The sequence below is a fragment of the Brassica napus genome, chromosome A3, assembly GCF_020379485.1.
Source record: "Brassica napus cultivar Da-Ae chromosome A3, Da-Ae, whole genome shotgun sequence".
NCBI lineage: Eukaryota > Viridiplantae > Streptophyta > Magnoliopsida > Brassicales > Brassicaceae > Brassica > Brassica napus.
Window position 1 is genome coordinate 27,253,685 of NC_063436.1, and position 10,858 is coordinate 27,264,542.

Below are 10,858 nucleotides of genomic sequence, written 5' to 3' on the forward strand. Positions count from 1 at the left end.
AGATAACAAACTTGTTAATCTAGTAGCCACTCATATGGTAGAATCATGTATTGTTGTACCCTCCTGTGATAATTTTACATGCTTTACCCCATGGAGGTTTGACGGGATCTAAAGTGTGGCAGGAACAATATGGTAAAAGAAATGAATGAGGAAGGTTTCTATTGCAGCTAATATGAACTTCCATTAGTTCATTGGCTCGCTTTGGCAGTATGCAATACAGCCTTCTAAAATAAACAACATGTTGGAACTACAAAAAGCTTTATTTTTGACTTTTTGTTCATCTCAATACTTGAGCTTGTGGTCCAAGGTAGGAAACCTAAAACTGATCGAAGCATCAATGGTTTGACGAATAATTTCATCAATACTATATTTGTACTCAAACCCCAAATCTTTTAACTTCTTTGAAGAAATCATAGGCTTCATCAAACTTTGTCTCTCTTCCAAATCATCATCTAGCCTATAAATCATAAATAATAATTTTGTGAGAAGTTTTATTCTAAACCAAAAGAACAGAGTCGATAAAAGCATTTGAAGAATGCAAAATTTAAAAAACTTACTTATGAACTTTACAAAGATATTCCTTAGAGAAGTGATTAAGCATCAACTCATGCATATCAATGTTGTCAACACAACATATGTATTGACCTTCAGCTTTTGGTTCTTCCATCAGAAACAAATGCGCCATGCAAATATCTTCAATGTGTACCAAACCAATCGAACCCATTCTTTTGTTCACTGCTGATAGTATCCCAAACAACTTGGACTCCCCTACAAAAAGTAAATGGTTGATACAAAATCTCCAACATTTTAACTTATATTTGATAACACAAAAATATTATATACACACACATACACACCTGTTATTGGAGACAAGAGAACTTGAAGGCTTGATGGGAGAGAAGGTGTACAAAATGGACCCGAGACAGTAGTTGTAATAACTGAAACAAGATCCATTCCACTCTCTTTTGCATATCTAAATGCTTCTTCCTCTGATACTAGTTTCGATAGTACATAAACCTAGTCGTCCACACGAAGTCTAAAGTTATTTAATAAGTGCCTAAATGAACTGTTATACTATTGTAATGCTAGCATTTACCCATCCACTTGCTTTTGTTTTAAGTACATGATCAATGGGAGTCTTGCAAGTCTCATCTACGATTGATCTCCACCGTTCATTCTCATCTTTGGCTGTGAGGGTACTGATGGATGACGTGAAGACAACTCTCTTTACTGAGTTTGACTTTAGACAAGAACCTAGTACGTTCCGTACGCCTTTTATCGCCGGGTCAATGACTTTGCTCTGGACATAACTCTCTGAGATTCAAAACCCGGTTCGTTTAGGTTAACCTACGTGTTATTTGATCTTGACTTGAGACTTTTGCATCATTTACTACATTTTACATTGACGTACGTTTCACCAAATCATGGTCAAGGCTTCAGGGGATTAGTCATATTCATATATAACATTTTAGTATTAGTACTTAATTAACCGAAGATTCTGGTTTATAGCGGTTAAGGCAATGTGAAAAGTTAAGAAAACGGTACGTGCAACGAGAAGGTTGTACCTAGATTAACCTGATCCGGTGAGATATCAAACTCCATGGAAGCCGCGACATGGAACACGCCATCACAGCCCTTAACGGCGTCATCGAAGCTGCCGCCATCTTGAAGATCCGATCGGAATATTCTAAGCCGTTCGTTTCCTCTCCACTTGGATTGAAAATATTGAGATTTTGCTGTCAGAGGAAGAAGCTATTAGGTTAAATGTGATGACTTCAAAGCTATTTTACAAATCAGTCCAACTTTGAGTCTAATTAACCAATTCATCCATAATTGTTCTAAAACGCTCTGTAAAGTATCTAAGATTTGAAGTTTCAAAAAAATAAAGTATCTAAGATTTGATATAATTAAATTAACAAATTAACACTTCAAAAAATTAACAAATAATTTCAGAGCCATGCAAAAACTTATATGATACTAACCGAATAGTTTCAAGAAATTGAAATTAGTTTCTGTTTTTCCGGAAACAAGAGAGTACCAAGATCTCTGAGAGTGGCGTGAACTGTGTAGCCTCTTTCGAGAAGAGACTTAACCAACCAAGAACCGATGTATCCACTTGCACCCGTTACGCAATACGTCGTCGCTTTTCCTTCCTCTCCGTTCAGCTCCATTGTCTCTCTCGCTTTCCTCTCCAAATGCCAAAGTGAGTTTAGAGAGTTAATTATTAATTTTTGGCTTGTAACGATACCACCACCGTCTTTTGTCTGTGCTATTTTAATATTGCATGTTTGTTTCTTTCTGGTTTGGTGTTAACTTTTTTGTATTTTATAACAAAATTGTATTTTCCAAAATCTGACGTTCGGAAAACTACGAGACAACCCCATTTTTAATTTCTTTTTGGCATTTTATGACATTTGGTAAGATAAGATTATTGCATCACTGGTGTTGTTATCATAGTGCATTTTGATATATATGAAGAAGAGAAGGTAAAAAAAGATAGAACATACATCACTGGATAAGATCGAAGAAGAGTGAAATATTAAAAACAGTTAGCTAGCTGTAGAATAGAAAACAGCGACTTGTGCAGGTTTTTTAATTTTTGGCCTTCGTGACTTTGTTGCTTCCATTTATCTGGACGCCGTAGATTATGTAGGCATAACTGAATAACACCAGTCATGGAGCCTCATTTCCATCTAACTCTTGTGTCTTTCTTAGCGCTTTTGAAGAACTTCCACATCAAATAGGAAGGCTTCCAAGACATTGTTGGAATACTAAGATGGGCTGGGCCACTGATCCACACTTTACCCATCAATGGAATAATCATCTCGCATACATCATAAGCAAAGCAGTATACAATTAGTTCGACAAAAAATCTCTATGTAACACATATAGGCTATAATTATAGTGCAAGAGTGAAAAAGGAGATTTGAGAGAGAAAGGAAAAGCGATAAGAAAACCCTAGTAGCCGCCATCAACTTTGGCTTGGAGGAGGGGTGGATTCCGGTGATTCATTGCCGTGAGAGTCTTCTCCTCCTCCTCTTCTTGTTATTGTGTTGTATGTATCTCTGTTACCCACCTCTGTTTCTCTTCTTCACACGCCGTCGAGATGCGAGCTACTCTTGATTTCCATGGATTTTCTGGTGGATTTACAACGGTGAGACAGTTTCTGTCACGTTGCTGGAGTAGCAGCGAGATGCTGCAAGGAGTCGAGAAGGAGGGGCTTCATATGAGAGTAATTTCGATCTGGTAATATTGTGTCTTGTCATCGGTTTAGCTTATATGTCAATCGCTATTTCCTGCGGTTTAGATCTTCCTTGTTCCGGGGTGGGTTAGTTCTGTGGCTAGGGGCGAATGGAGGCGTGTGGAGAGTGTCTCCTTCGTGTGGTGGTGTTGAACCGTTGGGTTTCAAAGGTTCAGATGTGCTCTGATGCTCCTCTCCATCTTGGCTCCTCTCCCCTGTTTTGCCTACTTATCTACTCAACGGAGAGGTTATATCCTCTGAATCCTTTTTTACCTTATAGATTGGCTGTTTTAGTCTCTTCTTGGTGTCGGTACGGCAGTGGCGTTAATGACGAATCCGTGAGCAGAACAGGTTTAGCATCCTTGTTGTGAAGAAGTTGGTTGGTGTCACCTCTCCATTTCCAGTTGTGAAGGAGTCCTTGCTACAGCTTTTAATAAGAGTTCGTCCCCTTCCTGGTTTGTTCGCTGATCTCTGGTTTCCTCGGTGGCTTCTTCTTGGATGATTGAAGCAGTAAAAAGAGGTTGAGGTTTTGGTTCAATCAGATGAAGTTGCGGTTTTGTAGGGGGGTTGGTCCCGGGTGTTTTGGTTCTTAGACCCATGGTTTGGGGTCGGTGTGTGTGTGGTGCTATTCGGCGTGGTTCTGGCTTTTTATCGTGGACAGGAGGTTCAGGTGATTTCGGTTCTGTTAAGTCATTTTTGCCACTTATCAGCTTGGTTGACTGTGGTCTTGTGAAAGACTTCCAGTTATTTTTGGCCTTGACTTTGCTATCTATGGGTTTGTTAAAGGATTGTAGGAAGGTTTAGTTGTAAGAATTTGTGTTTGTATAAGTTATATTGTAGTCTGGTCTTTGGTGCCCTCGTATGGGTTTTAGTGTCCTTTCTATGGACTTTTGTTTCCGGGGATATCAACGTGTTCCGCCGGCTTTTGTATTCCATCCAGTGTTTAATATAATCAATTGACGGAAAAAAAAAACACATATAGGCTATATAGCTTATTGGTTTCTGCGGATGCGCCAGCCTACGTGATTAAAAAAAAACTACAAAACATGCAATCTTTGGATGCAAAGTGTGAAACCCCGCGTTTCTGCGGATCAATAATTTACAACTCATTTTCGTTATCTTCTAGATGAATTTATATGTATAGATATAATAATGTTTGTATACGTATCGTTAATATATTGAAATTCGCATCTAACTAGCATTATACTGTGATACAAGTAATTGTTGATATAATTCTTTTTTTTTTATAATTAACTATTCTTGTCGACATGATGAAATGGTGGGTAGTGTCTGGCAGAGGCGAATTTAGAGAACATATTCAATGGGCGCATTATTTGTAACAAAATTTTACAATGTATGAAAAAGATTTGAACTCGAGATATTATGCTGCATAGGCTGAGTTTTGCCATCTGTTCTACCAAAATTTTAATGTTTTGTCTATAAAATTGTGAATATCAATATAGTTATGGGTACACTTGCCATCACTACTCATAAGGTGGCTTCGCCCTGTCTGGTGAATAAAAAAGAGAAAGTTGGGTATTACATAGACACAAACCGCTTCACACATACAAAGATGGTATGGTAAGAACAATAAGGTGATCTTTGATTTCTGCGTGAAATGTTGTTAGCATCTTTGATTTCTGCGTGATAATTTTTTGGAAACTTTGATTTCTGCTTGATAATATATTTTATTTATACTAAGTTCGAGTTATGCTCCTATATTTTCTTCCAATTAATCAAAACCGTTAGTAATGGTCAGATATGAAACACATGACTAAGAATGATTTACACCAAAAACTAAGAATATGATTTGAACTGCATAGTTATTTCCATAAGAATATGACAAATTTACAAGTAAAATTACGAGTCGTACTTCAAACTAATTTTCCAAAGCATTTCTAAGTACGACATTGATGTGAAATAAGCTGCGAATATAAATAACAGTAGATGTCTCAGCTATTATACATAAGGCTTTAGAATGTCTAATTGTGTTAACCTCTTTGTGACCCATCTTGTCAACTTTATTTTAGACACATGAATTTTATCCTAGCCTAAGGCAATCAAGTTTATGGCTACTTTTTCCTAAGTTTATAAGTACTTAGTGGGAGATAAAGTTAACTAATCATGGCTGACAGAAAATATCAAATATTTTGACTGTAATGAAATTAGGCCCTAGATGAAATATTGCAAAAGGTGAAACCGACACACTCATTTTCTTGGTTAGTAGCATGTGTTTTATATTTTATGCCCATCCATTCTGTTGGCCGTGTTGTCTTAAAAGTATTCTTATTTACTTATCATATGGTCTTAATTTTAGTTATTTTAATAAAACATTTATCTATATAGTCTATACAAAGAAATTCTCAAGTCTGTGGGTCTCTTCTCTTACCAAATGAAGCCATGAAAAAATAAACATTTATCACATTAATGAAATATTTGTAGTATATTTTATAAACATTGTTATGAACATATAAAATGAAGCCATGAACAAATAAAACTGTAAGATCGGATTACTAGAAAGTTCGAAACTAGGCACATTCCATTATATTCCCACATAATCATTCTTTACATTTTTACCAAAAAAAAAATGTTTTAACAATCATTTGGCATTATCGATAGTCAAGACGGACTGGTTTATTTTGTAGATTTGGAATAAAATACTGTCCAAGTCTTTAGTATAGGAACGAGAGGACCGTACAGTGATATGCAACTGTGAACAATTCAGTATTTGCTTGACTTGACAGCTCTTTCATGCCAAAAAACATATATATAATTTCGGAAAATAATTAAAACAGGGAAAAACAATGACTAGATTAAACCCAAATCTTAAACTACTATACATATTTTTAAAAATTATAGAAAATTATCCACATCTACTTTGGTCAAAAACTTCCGGATAATCCTAACTAAGCTATCATCGTAATTATAACTGTATGAGAATTAGCTCTCAAAAAAAATTATAACAGTATGAGAATGCATTCATTACTATAACTCTTTAGGAGAAAATTAGACTTCAAGAGAAAGAAATCAATAATGGAGTAGTGAAAACAAACGAGAGAAGACATGAACTTCAAATTGTCAATGCTTCTTTCAATCTCAAGAGCTTTTGTCTTGTTTTAGTGGGCTACTTTAATAGTTACCACTAAAAATGTCAAAAGATAAGGATAAAACTGAACATTTCAATTAACTTTTTGATCAAATAAATATGGTATCACCATAAACATTTCACTTTCTCCTCCACGAACGATCTATTTCAAAATCAATAAATGATTTCATGATATGACATCACATCAAGTAATAATTTTAAATAAAGTTACTTGTTTTCAAAAAGACTAATTAAAGTTACTTGTTTCCGGAAAATTTTTGAGACCAGATTAATGAAATCGTAAAAGAAAAAAGACTGTTCACGTAGATCATTTTTAGTTTTCTTAGCAAATTTAGACAAGTAACAAACTGTCAATGTTGTCGATGTCCACTGGTAATAAATACTAGTAAACTATAATGTTTTATTATTATTGTATGGTTATATGAAACAAATAGAAGTCCATTTTATTTACTGGATGTCCAAAACACTTAAAACATGTTGAAAACGAAACTATGTACCTTAGAGCTATCCATCCCGTTACAAAGTTCTGTAAATAAATCTTAAAATCAAAATAACATATTCAAATGGATTTATTTTTGTTTAGATACTCTATAAAAGTTCAACAATGAAGATTTAAGTTATGTGGATAAAAATGTCTAATCAACCTATTTTACTTAAAATAATGCCCCTCCATTTTCCTTGTTACAAAGCACAATTTCTAATTTTATTAACTAATCTATTATTTTTTCTTTCAAGATGTATTTTTTTTAATGGTTTGCAACTAATCTATTATTTAAATTCTTTATCCTGAAGAAACGAATAATTGGTCATCTATGTATATGAATCACAAATAGTTTCTTTGATAAAAAATATAAATAGTATGATTATCTGCGCATATTTTTCTAAGTTAATAAGAGTAATGAAATCAAAGAAAATGGATTCTATAATCCTTTTTCAAGCTCGTTATTTGTTTTTTTCTATAATCTTAAAGAGCTAAAGTGGTTTAGGAAAAGAATCGACCAAGATCAACTAATAAAAAAAATTGAGTTGCAATGGAATGGCTCCTTCATTAAGTAATGATCTGTCTATTTATTTATTTATTTATAAGAACAATGCTTAAACTAAAGAAAGATTAAATGATTATTTTATACACAAATGCACAAAGATCTACAAATTCATCAAAAGATGAGATAATATCTTAAAACACACTGCCTCCATGACTCTTCTGGACTGTCAAAGCATAACTTCATGTGGTTTCTAAACCATTAGTTCCCTAACCAATCAACTTTCGTTAATGTACCTTTGTTCATCCACCGTCCCTTGGAAGTATATTTTATTTTAAGTTATAAATTCTTCATGAGTTTACAATTACACTCTATTTAACGTCTTCGTCAGACACGATCATCCTTTTGCGATGCGTATATGGTGAAACAAACTAAACGGTTTTAAATCTATTAGAGCATCTGTATCGCATATACGTTTCTTTTTTTTTTTCTTATTTTTTTTTATTTTTTTTGATTAAAAAAAAATTTAAAATTAAACCAATCGCGAATCGTTACGTGTCAGTGAGACATGCGAACAATTCAACAGACGTCTCTTATTTCGCGATTTCTAGAGACGTTTTTTCTTTGTTTCTGATGTAAAATGTTATCATTTTTTTCAAAAAGAACTTCCTCTCTCATTTTAATTAAAGACATAACTTATGATCATTTTAATTGAAGACATAATTGACATAAGTTTCTTTCCATTACATTAGTATAGCAGATAGCTTGTACTTTAACAACTTAACATGACTGTATCTTGAGAGCTAGTATTGCATATGCTGCTCTACTTGTTTTAATTTCGTATATATAGACGCAGTAAATTTGCGGTTGCTTGAATTTTTTTTTGCTAAAAAGGTTTTAACCCTTTAAAAAAAAAGATAACAAAAAAAAGAATGTAGTTGAGGACTTAAACTTCGAGCATATCACACTATAATAGGCTCATACTAAGTAATTAAGTCATCTTCAAGATTCAACGAAATAACATACACTTTTGTAACATTATTCTTTGAAGTAGGGAGGAAGAAAGCTCTTTTTGATATTTTATAAAAGCACTCTTTTAGATTAAAGTTGATAGAAAAATGAGACAGGTAGAAAAAGAAAACCTCGGTGATAATATCGGAAAGTCCAACGTCAAAGGTGTTAATATTAGACTGTCGATGTCTCCTGCCGACGGCACAACCTTCCGCATATTAATAGCAAAACGAAAACTGCAAAAGAGTGTGGAAAGAGTGTGAGACTGTGAGTGTACGGATTTCTTTTAGAATACTCAAAATCCAAAAAACAACACGCTTTCTCAGCTTTGGATATGACACATACGCGCATGATGCGTACCTAGTGCACCTGGTCACACATGATTTTCGGTGGGGAAACATGTTGGGATATTACGTGTAACAGCCAAAAGAAATTATAAAAGTAAAGATCATTAATCATCTAGATAACCGTACAAAATGTTGATATGCATAATATTAGCCATTTAAACAAGGAGAGTATTTAAGTCCAAGAGTTCGAATCACTCAAGACATGAACTTTGGTATGGTGTAACCTTTGAAATTAGTAAAATTTCAGTAAAACATTAAACATGCAAAAATAGGAGTTCGAATCTAGTATAGAACTGACTGAATGTTAGGACAATTTTAACCTATCTCTGGTATCTGGAAATGGCGACTGATCGTTAAGATTCGTGGGTCTTTTGCATTTAAACCATATTTATATCGCTTTTTGAAAATGTCGTAAAGCTAAAACACGTTTAATGTTTTGAAAATTCAATTTCCACCGAACACCATTATATTGGGAGGCAAATGAAATAAAGTACGAATTTTCGAGTCTTTGTGATAGATATACACATACTTTATAGTCGAGCACGTACCAAAGTATTTGACTCCTTGATACAAAGACGAAACTAAGATTGTTACGCTAAATAATATATATGCACACTTGAGTTGGAAATCATATTGGGGTTTAAATGTCCAACCAGGTTGTGTTCTCTGCTCTGTAGCTGATGAGTCTATTAGCCATTTATTTTTTGATTGTCCCTTTGCAGTTGCTACTTGAACTCGTTTTTGTGGCAGGTTTTTGGCGACTCCTCCGACTACACTTGATGCGGTCGTGGTCCTTTGCCAGCACTTCCCTGGTCCTCATGCCCAGCGAGCGGTTGCGGTGATGAAGCTCCTAAATCAAGTGATCATTTACAATATCTGGCGCGAGCGTAATGCCAGGGTTTTTACCAGTGTGTCTTCAACTCAAGAAGCTGTGTTCCGAGTGGTGGATCGTACTGTGCGAGATAGACTACTGGTTCTTTCAAGACCCACTGTCTCTGTTCCTCTCCCATCATTGCTTGAGTTATACTTTTGGTTCCTTTCCCCATATAGTTAATGCTACTCTCATTTTATTGCTCTCTTAATACTCTTTTCCTTGCATTTTTTCCTTCTTTATAATAAGTTGTGTTTACACAACATTGTAAACTTTTAAAAATAGTATAAATCTTAATATTTAGACCAAAAAAATATATATATATATATGCACACGTCTGCGTACGAGTTAATTTGTTAGGTACCGATTCTAAACCCTATCCGATTATCAGCCATTGGATTTTTTTTTTCTTTTTCTTTTCCATTTCATGTACCACTAAAATGATAATTTTTACGATGGTTATTATTTTGCTTTTAAGCCGTTTTCCGTTATTAATACACAAGTGCTAACAAAGCATGGTATTGTGGGGATTTTTTAAAATTAGATATCTTATAGCTTTATCTATTAAGAGACGATATTTTCTTTATCACGAATCATCAGTTATATACCATAAAGATTTTATTTGTAATGTTGAGAAATTATTTTCCTTTTGCAGCTATCTAGGATGGGTGCCGAAGGCAGGGCGAGTGGACACTAATATCTTACGTAGACGTACGTTATTCTTTGTATACACTCAAGTAATACGATCGATTGACTTCTTCTCTAGAATATAATAGAACATTCGGAAGCAAAAGATTTACAAAAGCCGTTTCCGACGAAAATCAATATAGTAAAAAATGTTTGCTACTTTTTTTTTTTTTTGCCATCTATATATTATTAAATGGGCCAAGCCCAAATACCATACAGGAAAGCCCAATCCCGAAAGACAAAAACAACGGGCCAAACAAAACAAAATCACAACGGCCTGAGGCCCAAAACTAAGTCGGGCAAGCCGACAAATACACGTCTACAACAACTAATTGACCACGTGTCGAGACCCGCTCCACCGAGAGACACGCGTCACCCGAGCAGTAAACCGCAAATGACACCGAGAAGACGCCGCCGGAGAAGACGAAACCACCAGTAGTTTCGCCGGAACACGACGGAGGCCGACCATCTCACCCATCTTTTTCACCTGGACTCTTTCGAACGGAGAGCAACATCGAGACTATCCCGAGAACTCCTCCAGAGCCAACGAACCCAACTCTTCTTCCCTCACCACTTAAGACCCTTCAACGGTGAGTTTTTAAACCCGTAACC

General features: G+C 34.9%; 1 protein-coding gene across 1 annotated transcript; it reads right to left on the reverse strand.

Annotated features, from left to right (window-relative positions):
• Positions 1-142: 142 nt before the first annotated feature.
• LOC106442780 (putative anthocyanidin reductase) lies at positions 143-2,298 on the reverse strand. The gene is made up of 6 exons (XM_048763960.1): positions 2,039-2,298; positions 1,566-1,736; positions 1,097-1,314; positions 858-1,017; positions 558-768; positions 143-457 (listed from the first exon to the last, which is right to left on the reverse strand). Exons 1-6 carry the CDS (start codon positions 2,169-2,171, stop codon positions 283-285), a joined length of 1,068 nt encoding a protein of 355 aa, XP_048619917.1. The 5' UTR covers positions 2,172-2,298; the 3' UTR covers positions 143-282.
• Positions 2,299-10,858: the final 8,560 nt, after the last annotated feature.